Raw genomic sequence first — 13,723 nt, forward strand, 5'->3', positions numbered from 1 at the left:
TCCTCCCTACCCTCATTTCAAAACATTCTTTTGTTGTTGTTGTTTTTTTGTGGTGGTAGTGGAGGCGGTGATGGTGATGGGCAGCAGTAGTAGAGCTCTGACCCTGAACACTTTTTATATTTGGCACAGAGGGTACTACATCCAAACCATAGCAATCATCTTTTTTTGCTGTAACACTGATGGTACTTCGCTTAGAGTTTTTGCTTCAACACTTGAAAAATACAAGGTTCCTTAAAGTGTATTTCTCATTACAAAGGAACAGAAGCATTTTCAAAGGTCAATTAATAGAGCTGTGATTATTGTCGGATAGGAAAATGCCATTTTCAATAAACCAAATAAATATGTTAATTGGCAAATCGAATTTTAGTTAACACATCATAGTTACCAAACCACAGAGTGATTTTAAGACTATATGGGGTCCTCAAAAGTGTCCCAGGTCTTTTAAGTTTTAATAAAATTCCTATCAAGTTCCCTCAGTGAAAAGACAAAGAAAATGTCCTCACCACCACGATTTCAAAACACCTTAATTTTTTTTTGTTTGTTTGTTTTGAGAGAGAGAGTGTGTGAGCAGGGGAGGGGCAGAAAGAGAGGGGGACAAATGATCTGAAGGAGCCTCTGTGCTGCCAGCAGTGAGGCTGACGTAGGGCTCGAACTCAAGAACTGGGAGATCATGACCTGAGCCAAAGTCCAACATTGAACAGACTGAGCCACCCAGGTGCCCCCAAACACGTTAATTTTTAAAAATAGACAGTTTTTTAGGGTAGCTTTAGGTTCATAGAAAAACTTAGTGGAAGGTACAGAGCTCTGTCCATATAGCCCCTGCTGTCACATACACAGAGCCTGCCCCATGATGAATATCCCACACCAGAGTGCTATACTTGATACAGCTGATGAACCAACACTCAAACATAATCATCAGCCAGAATCCATAGTTCACCACAGAGTTCACTCTTAGTGTTGTACTTTCTGTGAGTTCCAACAAACGTGTACTGACATGTACCGTCTACTACAGTATCAATGAAAATATTTTCAGTTCCCTAAAAATCCTCTGTGCTCCATCTACTCATCCCTCCCTGCCCGTCCCCCCACTCCTGGTAACCACTGATCTTTTTACTGTCTCTATAATTTTGCCTTTTCCAGATGTCACACAGTTGAACTCCTATAATAGGTAAATCTTCTCAGCTCAGCTTCTTACACTTAGCCATATGATTTAAGTTTCTCTCATATTTTGTCCCAGTTTGATAGCTCATTCCTTTTTAGCACTGAATAATATTTCATTGAAAGCACCTTAAATTTTAATTCCTTAGTTAGAATATAAACTCTAGCCGAGCCTTGGAGATCAAGCCTCTACAATTATGTGCCAAGTTATTTAACCTTTGTATGCCTTTTAATTCATAGTCTGTAGTCTAAGAATGAAGTGCCTACAAAGACTTTTGCGAAGAATAAAAATTCTCTTGGTTCTTTGCTCTTCCATATAAGTGAGAGTTATTTTGTCTGGCTTCACAAGGGAAGGTCTTCTTTTAATAAAGTTTTAAAATCTCTCCATAACTGTATCACACATCTTTGTTTAGAATTATTCTAGATCCCTAGTTTGGGATGCTATCTGCATTACTTTTTTATTCTAATTTTTCTTAAACAGGTAATAAGAATGCAAATGTAGAAAGGAAAAAGCTAAAGCAAAAGAGTCAGCAAATTTGTGAAATGGAAAACAAACATTCATGCCAGGAGAATAACCAAAGGTCTGACTTAAAATATGAGAAGTATAAAGAAATGAAGAAATGGAGTTCTGTCCAAGCTACATTACAGACTGCCAAGTTCATATATAGAAGGCAAGGCAAAGCCCAAAGTAAAGGCTTGAGAGTAATGATGTAACAAGACATTTTTAGATTGGGACAGTTTCTTACATAGTCTGTGGAAAGAAGAATAAACCAAAAGTGCCAGTCCCTAGTGATCCCTGCCTCACACGCCAAAAAGGACAGTACTGACACAAAAGGGATCAGATGCCCACACCCTGAGTTGTAGGAGGCCCTGGTGCTGGGGAGCAGTTGGAGACCACAGCTCAGCAATTCTCTAGTCTGCACTTCTAGTCTCAGGTGGGCAGGGCAGAAAGCTCCAAACCTTATCTGAAGCCTGGAGGTGATGAGACAGTTGCACAACAATTTCCCAGGGGAGACAGAAAGTGAGTGGGAGATGATGTCCCAGCATCTCCTTGGGGCCTCCCATTCTCTTGTGTTCCCAGAGAAGCACAATTAGTACCGCCAAGACTCACATAAAGTGAGTTCAAGCCTTTGCCTACATTTATACACGCAAGGTCAACGGGATGCCACGGCCTTTCTCCCACACAGACAACAAACAAAGCAGTACCCTCCTTGACTCTTGCCACTCTTTACAAAGCACTCTATCAGTTAAATCAATGAAGAATTCAGATCCAAGTGGGATGTCATTTTGCATTATTCAATGGTGACACACGTTGTAATAAATAGTCTGACTCCATTTTTTGATGTCTGACTGCTGATACCTTTTAAGCTTCTCCTCTCAAACCTCTTCCTTGTCTGCCCCACATCTGGGCAAGGTGATAACCACTAGGAAGTTCAACCTGTGTGTGGAAGCCCTCACCCTGGCCCTACCCCCTAACCATCATAAAAACCTGAAGATCATCTCCTTTCCCTTTCTCTCAAGGCATTTTCTTTCTTTTATTTTTAATGTTTATTTATTTTGAGAGCAAGAATACGTGCACATGTGGGAAGGGGAGGGGCAGAGAGAGGGGCATGGAGACACAGATTCCAAAGCAGGCTCCAGGCTCCAATTTGCCAGCACAGAGCCCGACGTGGGGCTCGAACCCACAAACCATGAGATCATGACCTGAGCTGAAGTCAGACGCTTAACCGACTAAGCCACCCAGGCACCCCTCTCAAGTCATTTTCTGACCAGCTTGGGAAGCCCATCCTGCTCTCACCAGAAAGTGTCATTACGTGAGTGATAAATATTTTCATATCCTCTTGCATGTGTGTGGTGTCATTAGTCTCGACATCCAAACCAAATTTGGGGTGGGGTCCACCCTGTATCTGCAGAGTGGCCAAAACACATGGCCTAGAGTCGAATACTATGATGATGTGTATTCTTACACTGAAGGTTCATTTCAAAACACTTGAATAAAAATGTTTGAGAATACATGTTAAAGTTTTTCTCATACTGATCTTCTGCCTATTTTACTACTTTTTTTAAAGTCAATTTATTTATTTTGAGGGTGAAAGAGAGAGAGAAAGCATGTGCATAAGTGGGGAAGGGAAAGAGAAAGGGAGAGAGAATCTCAAGCAGGCTCTGCTCTGTTGCTCTCAGCAGGGAACCTGAGGCAGGGCTTGAACTCAAGAACTGTGAGATCATGACTTGAGCCGAAGTCAGATGCTTAACTGACTGAGCCACCCAGGTGCCCCATGAGAAATTTCTTTTTAAAAGGAAGCTTCCTTGAGCTAATTTTACTGGGAATTTGCTTGTTGAGTATTGAAAATAAAATCAGAGGAAGAAAGGTGTCTGTGGAGGTAAATCCGTCCACCTCTGCGGGAGGACCTGCCAGTCACCCTCTCTTCTGTCCTAGAGTCAGGCTGATCTAGATTTTATCTTAGCTACCCCTTCTCTCATTCCTTCAAGGCTTAAACTTTTCTAATACTGCTTTTAAGATCTCTCGGTTTCTGCCTTTGTACACGATTCCGCTACGATTTTTGATTTGTGGTTTAGATCTGAGGTAGATTCTGTGCTGTAGAAGAAGGGCAGTGAAGCAGTGATCTGGAAATGGAGGCCTTGGAGGAGTGTGGGTTTTTTTGCCTGATGCACACATCAGACACGCAGCCTCTGCCTTCCACTAAAGACTAAGAGCACCCCACTGGTTTTACCAGTGATACAGGACACCTTCACCAAATAGGCCAGCCAGCCAGTGCCTCAGATGCCTTTCTTCCTTGCCTTCCTTTCATTTCTGTATCCATCTCTGGCCCTTAGACACACCTCAAAGGAGTCCTCATGTTCCTTTTGTGTGATACCAGGGTCCTTCATCCCACTCGGTACAACTCTGCTCCTGAGTTATTAAATGAGATGTCATTTGTTACTGAATCCCCTTCCTTTGTTTATGTATGTCATGTATAAAGTACACCGGATTTTATTTATGATGAAATAAAAACAATTGATTGCTTTTGGTCTTCATAATCTTTTTTTGTAAACTTAAGCATTGAGCCATTGGTCAGAAATGTAACTCCTGCTGCTTAGACTTGTATCATTTTCATTTAAAGCAATTTTTGTACAAACATGAAATCTGAGAAGGTAAAGAGTAACTCATGAAATGCTAAAGAGAACACTGTTTTTAAATTTTAAATTTGATTTGTATTCAATGGTCTTAGGAGAATTTCCCCATTCCTTAGGGGTTGCTGTCAGCATTCTCTACTAGAGGAGTAGCTGAGCTTTGAGCTACATCAGTGCATCAGTACATCAGTTCCTCAAAGGCTGTGAATGTGTACTGAAGATCTTAACGTCCCAAAGCTCAGCTCCCCTGCCCTGGTAGGGCCCACCTGAACAGGGCTGGCTGGCACTGAAGCTAGTTTCGTTAGGGTTGAATTTCAAGGCAAGAAGAAATGGGTACCACCATGGAACCAAAATCACTCTCAGTCAAAATTGCTGTCTTAGGGGCGCCTGGGTGGCTCAGTCAGTCTGACTGGCTCAGGTCACGATCTCAGTTCGTGGGCTCCAGTCCTGCGTCAGGCTCTGTGCTGACAGATCGGAACCTGGAGCCTGGAGCCTGCTTTGGATTCTGTGTCTCCCTCTCTTTCTGCCCCTTCCCCCATTTGCACTCTGTCTCTCTCTCAAAAATAAATAAACATTAAAAAAATTTTTTTAATTAAAAAAAAAGAAATTTCTCAAATACAATATAGTCTCATATGAGTTTAGGTTTAGAAAAAACTAGTCCATGTTGTACAATCACTCCTAAATGCTGTATATCAACGTTCTGGATCTTCAGACACATGAGACTACCTTAGAATATGGAAAAGGAGGGGCGTCTGGGTGGCTCAATCAGGGAAGAGTCTGACTTCGGCTCAGGTCATGATCTCACAGTTGGTGGGTTTGAGCCTCACGTCAGGCTCTGTGCTGACAGCTCAGAGCCTAGAGCCTGTTTCGGATTCTGTGTCTCCTTCTCTCTCTGCCCCTTCCCTGCTTGCACTCTGTCTCTCTCTCTCAAATATAAATAAATATTTAAAAATTAAAAAAAAAAAAAAAAAGAATATGGCAAAGGAAAAAAACCCAGAAGGCGAGACCTGTCTTCTATTTTCCCACCTACTTCATCATTACAGATAGTTCACTCTATCAACTAAACATATAAAAGGAAGTGCAAATACCTGATCTAGCAATACCGCTGTCCCGGTCTTCATTCTGTCCTCTGCTTGGCATGTCAACTGGAGTGCTATGTGCTAAGATAAAGGCAAAAGGTAACAAAGTTATTGAACTTCCAAAGAAGGCCTTGTTTAAAAGCCACTACAGTAATTTTTACATTTCAAAGTAGGCTACTGCTATTGATGGTTGGCATACGTGTATATATGAAAATTAACGAGAAAGCAAAATTAAATACATAAAACACAATGGTGAGAGTAAAAACAGAACCAAGTAATTACCTGTCTTTACCCTACTGTAGCATAAAAACTTGTTGGAGTGGTGCCTATTTCTAAAGCAAACTGAATAATAAACTATTCATGCAGTTGATAAAATGAACAAACATTCTCAGGCAGATACTTCCAGCCATTGTCCTCATCATTAGTAATATTTAAATAGCACTGTATTTTCAAAATGCTTTATAATCAGTTTTATTAGTAACTATAGGCAACTTAGGAAACAAATATTTGAATACCATTTCATAAATTTAAAAAATGTTTCTGTTTATAACCCACTCTCTTGGCAGATAAAAACCCCTTCATTTTCAAATATTTCTTCCTCCATTTCTTTTCCATATACACCCAGTATCACTGTAGAGTTACTGAGAAAAACGAATATCCTGGCATGAATTTTAGAAAACACTCTAAAGTATTACAGACTTGTAGGAATGCTTCAGATTCATCATACATATTGAGCTAGAGGGTAGAGGACATATTGCTATAGTAAGCTTTACAATGTATGAGAAACCCAGGGCCCTGCCTGATTATTATACTTTCCAGATAGTTTTTGAAGACTGTTTATTTTCATAATTTTGAAGAGAGCATATAAACATGTTAGCCTCACTCTAAGTAGGTGGGAAGGTGTCACTTTCATCGGGGTGTCAGTTAACTAATAGAGCTTAGCACATTTCCAGCTACAAAGAACAGAATGAGGAATACCATTTGTCATAAACATAACCTTTAATGTTAGTAATGAAGATTCCCCACACTTGTTAATCATGCCAGACTTCAACAGACATTCAACAGCTTTAGCTAGCAAGGCCAGTTAAATCTAAGAATTTACCTACCCAGAGAGACCGAGATGATTATACCTGTAAAGAACCTAGAAACTGCATTTAAACTACTTAAATGCTAGAGAGAGTAGGGGTGGAAAGTAGAGAGAGAGAGAGAGGGAGAGATGAGGTGGCTGAGGAAGAGAAAAAGAGAGAGAGGGAGAGAGAGAGAGAGGTCTTCCATGCTCTTATTAGGTGACTTTTGAAGAAACTCTGTGCAGGTGGGGATGCAGGTGACTAAATGGATAGAAGTATATACCATGGGAAAGGAAAACAGTTCAGACCTGAAGAGGCCCAGGAAAATCAGAAAACACAATCCTCTTAGAAACACTAAGGGCTCATTTCAGATCAAAATCAGCTTACACTGGGGTATTAGCAAAGACATTTACAATAGAAGTTCATTGGTGGAATTTTTCAAAACACCGTGAACTTGGCTGCATTTGAAACTATTATCTCAAGAGCCCCTTGGATTTCTAGAGAGGCACCAAACAGGATTTTTTTTCTAAGAAACTGCACAGGAGTTATTACTAATGTGTGTGGGTCACACTGTTCTCAGCATTCCACACAAACCTGCAAAGAAAGAAGCGCTCCGGGTGAGCCGGAGAGGTCCTCCTTCAGCTACGCCCTGTAGCAGTTTGCTGCCGCATGCTTGCAGCAGACCTAGAGACAGAGACACACGGAAGAGGGCCAACAAAGTACACACACAAAAATAAACACAGATTAAAGATAATGCAAAAAAACAAAACAAAACAACAAACTCAAATAAAGCAAAACACACACCCACAATAGTGGTATTCAGAGAGAGCCCAGTTATGTGGCTGATTTTACCTAGGTTACTTCCAGTACGACAAGGACCCAAGTTATTCTGATTTGTGTTGAGTTTTCCCAAATTAGGATCCTGGTGGATGTATTCAAAGCTGTCTTGTAAGCTACATCCAGAGAAGGAGGGGAAAGGAGAGAGAGAAGAAAAATATCAAGAGATGAATAAGACTGTTTTCTAACAAACTCTCAAACACAGGCAACTTACCAGTTGTTCCAACTTTCCTTATAAATGAATAAAGTCTCACATCTACCAAAGGAAACTAAACTTTAGGGGAAAGGAAAAGACAAAAAAATGTTTTGAAGGCAGTCCAACCTATAAAACTAAACAATGTATTCCTAACAATTTTACATTATATAATGGGACATGGAACTCTACAAATTTGGCTTTGGTGACTGACACCTAGGATATCGCTATTCATTTCTAAATTGTGTTTTAGTAACTGACACTCAAGATGTTACTATTCATTTCAAGGGTAATTTCACATAAAACTTCAAAATGAAATTGATCTGAACTCTCAGTTAACATCTATGAGCAATTTAGCAAGTTTTTCCAGAAGGAGGATATAACAGAAATTATGATTCCCATAGAAGTTTGACTTCACAACATCTAAGAAGTCAGAATTACTCATAGACACAAATGTGAGAGAAGCCAATTTTAATAATTTACTTGATTTATTAACAAGTAAAATAAATATCAAGACTTCAAGGAGAATACAACATTAATAGGGCCAAAATAATTTTTACTTAAATGTGAGCTCGATATTCTATTATAGGGAATTAGTGTATAACTGAAAGGGTCTGAAAAAGAGTATCAATTCTCATATGGGCTTAAGTCATGCCAGACCAATGTTAAATGCTCAAACAAGTTAAATTCATTATTTTGTTGAAGAGTAAGCAGAACTACTCAAAGGTACCCAAATCTACAAAGAAAAATATTTTTAATTTCCCAAGATTATGAAAAAAGAACGGCCTTCATTTGACTTCTAAGAATATCCCTTTAATTTATAACAAACTTCTTTCAAACTTACGAAAGTATAGCAAATGTTCTGTTTTATTCAAAAATGAAGCATATGAAATATTTCTGCTTGAAAAGTTCACAGTGTATGAACAAATGTACCAGAATGAGAGTTAACATCAGTTTTCTTTGTCTACAAAGAAATATAAAATTAGAGGAGGAAAAAACTCAGGAGTGAAGATCAGGATATGGCCTGATCCAGGTACCCACCAGTCATAGAGGTGACATTGACAGCTGAATAGATGGTGAGCACATATGACCCAGCCTGCCATACATGTGCCCCACAGCCTGAAAAAACTCACTATGTGCTTCATTTCTTTAGAAATAAACTAACTAGCCAATCAGTTTTTTGTTGTTGTTGTTTTCTTTTTAAGATAAAACAGCATTGGGAAATTAACAGTCATTTCATTTGTCTTTAAGGCCAGCTAATAAAGTCAAAGGCCTTTTCATATACATTATGTGCAGGAAAATGGCCATTTCTTTGTTAATGTGGACTCATCTCACTTCTTATTTCAAAAATATGTATGGCTCTCAAAGAACTACTCTTTCCAGAAACAGCCACTTAAAAAAATGGGGAGGGAGGGTGGATTGGTACAAAATCCCACACTTACTTATTTGTACTCCCACAGAAGCTGCCCATTCTAGCTGAGAACACCTTACTAATCATCAGTTGTGGAGGAGAACTAGAAGAAAAAAAAGAGAGAGAGAGAGAAAGTATTTTTGAATAAGAAAGCAGTTTCACCATTCCGTTTTTCACAAATAGTAGGAAAAGAAGCCCAAACTCACCGTATATAGTGTATTTTTAAAGTGGAGCCTTTGTAACTCATTGCAACCGAGCCAAACATCATTTCCCCTAGCATGTTGACATCAGAAGCGGGTCTTGTGTACTGCATACATTAAAGAAACCAAAGTCAAAGTTAATATGTGGCACAACATGATGTGTGATGCAAAAGAAAATAACATTTGGGGCGCATGGATGGCTCAGTCAGTTAAGCGTCCGACTTTGGCTCAGGTCATGGTCTCATGGTTTGTGGGTTCGAGCCCCTTGCTGGGCTCTGTGCTGACAGCTCAGAGCCTGGAGCCTGCTTTGGATTCTGTGTCTCCCTCTTTCTCTGCCCCTCCCTTGCTTGTGCTCTGTGTCTCAAAAATAAATAAACACAAAAAAAATTTTTTTTAAAGAAAATAACGTTTATTGATCTATGGGGTCTTTCTTTAGTTTATTAGCAGATAATTAAAATTATTTCTCAAAGCAGAAACTGATCATTTTACAGTCTTAATCCATAATGGCGATTGCCTATTTTTTCCCCATATTATTACTTATGTTCATGATTTTGTATATACAGTATCTTCATGTAGGATCCAAGTGTTTCATCAAAGATCGTTTTTAATCTTGCTATGAAAAATAAAGATTTTTATTATCTCAATTTATAAACTTTCAAGATTAAGTTCTGAAAAAAAAGGGGTAACTCTTTTCTTGGTACTATGCTAAGCAAAATAAGTCAGTCAGAGAAAGACATATCATATAAATTCAACAGATGAACATAGGGGAAGGGAAGGGAAAATAAGATAAAAACAGAGAGGGGGGAAACCATAAGAGACTCTTAAATACAGAGAACAAACTGAGGGAGGTGGGGGGGTTGGGCTAAATGGTGATGGGCAATAAGGAGGGTGCTTTTCAGGATGAGCACTGGTGTCATATGTAAGAGATTATGAATCACTGGGTTCTACTCCTGAAGCCAAGACTACACTGTATGTTAACTAACTTGAATTTAAATTTTAAAAAATAATAATTTCAAAATACATACATATGCATATATGTGTGTGTGTATATACATATACATATACATATACATATATATATATATATGTATATATATATATATATATATATCTCCTGAGTAAAAATACAGTTCAGCATTATTCACCTCAATAATTAATAGTGTTGAATGAAAATGCCAATTGGCACAGGTAGGGTTTTGTGAGGGTCCAAAAGATGACAGATGGTCTGATACCTCTGAAGTTTTACAAAAAAATATTTCAAAAACATCTGACCCCTGTACCTTCTGGCCAGTCTTTCTCATCCCTTTCGTCATCCAAAAGGGGGGCCTGTGCTACCTCCACTTTCCCAGATCTCATCTGCTTGTTAACCTACTGCAGCCTCATCTATTCAAACTGCTTTAGTAATGACTTCTGCCTTCCTGTCAAATCCAATGCACCCTTTCCAGTTTGCTTTCTTAAACACGTCTCATGGTATCTGGTGTTCTTATTTACCCTCCTTGTCGAATCTTCTTTCTTAGATCTTCCCTTGAACAGGATTGTTCCTCAGAGGACACTCCTACTCACCGTCTGCATTCTCAACCCCTCTTAGGATTTTGGTTATTCTTTACATAGGAATACTTCCCACATCTTTTATCTCCAGGTCCAGACCTCTCCCTGAACTCTAGAATCCTACATCCAAATGAATTCATTCAGGTATCATTATATGTATGTAAAGATAATGTAACACATATTATACAATAATGTATTATTACGATATGTGAATGAATGTATTTGGATGTAGGATTCTAGACACCTGATGAACATGATAGATGTGAATGTCAACCAAACTAGTGTGCTGCGGGCACCCCAGCACACCCTGACCAAGACAAAACAACGGTCCAGGATCCAGCCCATCCAGCCCTGCATTCTCTGCTAGCGTGCTTTCCATCCAAGCCAAAACATGGGAATCATTCTTAACACTGCCTTCTCAATCTTTTTTTTAAACTTCAAATCCACACACACACATTATATACACACAAGTACATGCACACACTAACAAACACATACGCAACCTACTTATACATGTTTGCAGAGGAGGAAAGAGAAACAAATCTCTCAGCCTTGTTTAACGAGGCTCCTCTCTGTTTGGTTATAGCTCACGCCAACCTCTTCTCACTACATGCAGACAGAAACCGACTGTCTTTCACATTTTTTATTAATAACTTCCACCTACCGCCTCCATTTTATAATCTGCTTTTCCTTGGGGTACAGGGTCTGTACACCAATTGTGATTCTCAACTAGTTAAAAATTTCACTGTATACTTTTTAAATCACAAACATCCTGGAAACTGAGGAGCACTGCGAAATAAGGGCAAATGCGTGGCACAAATCCTGAACATGAAATTAACAAAGTTCTATAGACCTGTGGCTGCTGGCAATTTACCCAGCTTTGCTTTTCCAGCAACATGGAAAATTCCACATGAGTCAAAAAAGGAAAAACAGGGGCGCCTGGGTGGCGCAGTCAGTTGAGCGTCCGACTTCAGCCAGGTCACGATCTCGCGGTCCGTGAGTTCGAGCCCCGCGTCGGGCTCTGGGCTGATGGCTCAGAGCCTGGAGCCTGTTTCCGATTCTGTGTCTCCCTCTCTCTCTGCCCCTCCCCCGTTCATGCTCTGTCTCTCTCTGTCCCAAAAATAAATAAAAACGTTGAAAAAAAAATTAAAAAAAAAAAAAGGAAAAAAAAATTGATACATTCTTCATCAGTTTATATCCTCCTGCTCTTCGGTATTTACGAAACATTTCTTCCCTTATTTCTAGTTAGCCAATATTTTTCAATAACCCAAATCCCTATCCTTTTCTCTCTCTCTCTCTCTCTTTCTCTCTCTCTCTCTCTCTCACACACACACACACACACACACACACACACACACATACACGCCACTAGCCCTGTGATCCCTCACACTCAAGTTAGATCTTACCATTTCTTTCTTCTAAACAAGATTTTCTTCCTCCTACTGGCAAGTGCTATTTTCTTAGGATGCCCATATACATTCCCAGAATCCTTAGAATTTTTATGCCAAAACTGGAAACTCTGTGTGTTTTAATCTAGTTCTAACAACAAAGAGAGCAAAACAAAAGCATTTACCTCATTTGCAGTATGTCTTCCTCATTCATCGTTATAATATAGAATTCATATATTATACTTGATCACCTCGACTTGGATACAGTTTTTATCGAGAGAGAAAAGCCAAAGTGTGAAAAGAGCACTGACAGGACACATTTAAGAGCACACTGTGGAATACTTATGCTCATGTCCCTGGAGTAGAATCCCCCAGCAGCTATTATTCCCTGTGGAGAAATCACAGTAAATGACTTCAGCCCCACGGGCATCTGGTTGGGCAGGGATGGGTTTACCTGGTACTTTGGAAGCTGCTCCTTAGCATGTTGTAAAGATGCCCCGGAAGAACTATGGGAAGAGGTGCTGCTGCTGCTGCTGCCACCGCCGCCGCTTCCTTGACAGCACTTGGCTGACATTTTAAGAGACACATCCTCTGTTTTCTGGGTTGACAGACAGGCAAGATAAGGGATTGCTAAGTATATCGGGCTTCCTCAGCACGCTTTTCATTGGGAACTTCTTTGTCAAATCATTCTGTTATGCTGTGCCTAAGCTGCACAGAAAACCAGAAGCTTTTTTTCCTTCTCTATGAGGACAAGAATGTGGTCCCTGGGGGTCTGAAGAAGGGTAACTAGACAGGAGATGGTGGTCTTGTAGTAGGACTATTCGCCATAAGTGATTCAACTGTTATTTACAGTTCAGTTCATAGATTTCATGGATTTCGACTCCTGAAATCGTCAGTGAGATCTGATCTCTCTGTTTGGGTCACTAGAGGACCCATTAGTACTAATGGAAAGTCCTAATCTATAAAATTCATGTGGAGAAAGACAATGCTCCAAATGTTAGCCCTGTACCAGGCAAATGCAACGAACTAGGAAAGCAGAATTACTAATTTGGAAAGCCTGGGTTTGTGTTTTTAATGACACACCTCCTCTAGCACTCCTTTAAAAGTAACAGGAGAGAGTTTGTGAAAGATAAACCAAAACTCTGAAACAGGAGCTCCTGTGAATTATACATCATGTGATGGAAAAGTGGCCTTTAAAGGTTAGGAGTAATATAAGATTATCTACTATATAGTCCCTAAACAGAGTTCACTGATAATTTTATGACAGTGACATAAAGGTATAAAGATACACCTTTATTAATTCTTCCCTTCCGTCTACACCAAATTATATTGCTCCCTACAGAAGCATCCCGTGCCATCTATGGTAGGTTGTTTCTATTCTGTCTGAGTCTTACTTGCCTTTTTGTGTGCAGCTTTTGCTTGGAAAAACATGAATGCAACTGCAGCTTATCTAATCTCCAATGTGACAGTCACACTGGTGGTCTAATGCAAATGCCTGCAGTCATGTGCCTGATACAAACTCATGACGTTTTGTGCTTGCCAAGGGAGTGGGGGGCTGAAAATGGGAAAAGAATGTACGGAAAACACACACTGTGCTGGCCCATAACATTAGTCACTCCAGCAGTGACAGCATTCAAAGTCGTACTTGGTAATTCCTGGGTATCAGGCACTCCTTCAACACCCTCTTCAGATCTAGTCGTTACTTAATAC

General features: G+C 39.7%; 1 protein-coding gene across 6 annotated transcripts in view; it reads right to left on the reverse strand.

The window, feature by feature from the left end:
- The window catches only part of FNIP2 (folliculin interacting protein 2), a 134,548-nt gene that overhangs the window by 51,178 nt on the left and 69,647 nt on the right, over window positions 1–13,723 (reverse strand). For 3 of the 6 annotated variants that reach the window (XM_045464349.1, XM_045464369.1, XM_045464338.1), the window contains exons 3-8: window positions 12,468–12,611; window positions 9,084–9,184; window positions 8,909–8,980; window positions 7,289–7,389; window positions 7,031–7,120; window positions 5,379–5,450 (exon numbers count right to left, since the gene is read on the reverse strand). In XM_045464349.1, coding sequence (XP_045320305.1) covers window positions 5,379–5,450; window positions 7,031–7,120; window positions 7,289–7,389; window positions 8,909–8,980; window positions 9,084–9,184; window positions 12,468–12,611 — 580 coding nt within the window. Of the gene's footprint in view, window positions 1–5,378; window positions 5,451–7,030; window positions 7,121–7,288; window positions 7,390–8,908; window positions 8,981–9,083; window positions 9,185–12,198; window positions 12,382–12,467; window positions 12,612–13,723 lie in introns of those variants that run through there. The other 3 variants (XM_045464364.1, XM_045464360.1, XM_045464379.1) reach the window with 2 other exon arrangements.

This window comes from Leopardus geoffroyi, chromosome B1 (assembly GCF_018350155.1).
Source record: "Leopardus geoffroyi isolate Oge1 chromosome B1, O.geoffroyi_Oge1_pat1.0, whole genome shotgun sequence".
NCBI classification, from domain to species: Eukaryota; Metazoa; Chordata; class Mammalia; order Carnivora; family Felidae; genus Leopardus; species Leopardus geoffroyi.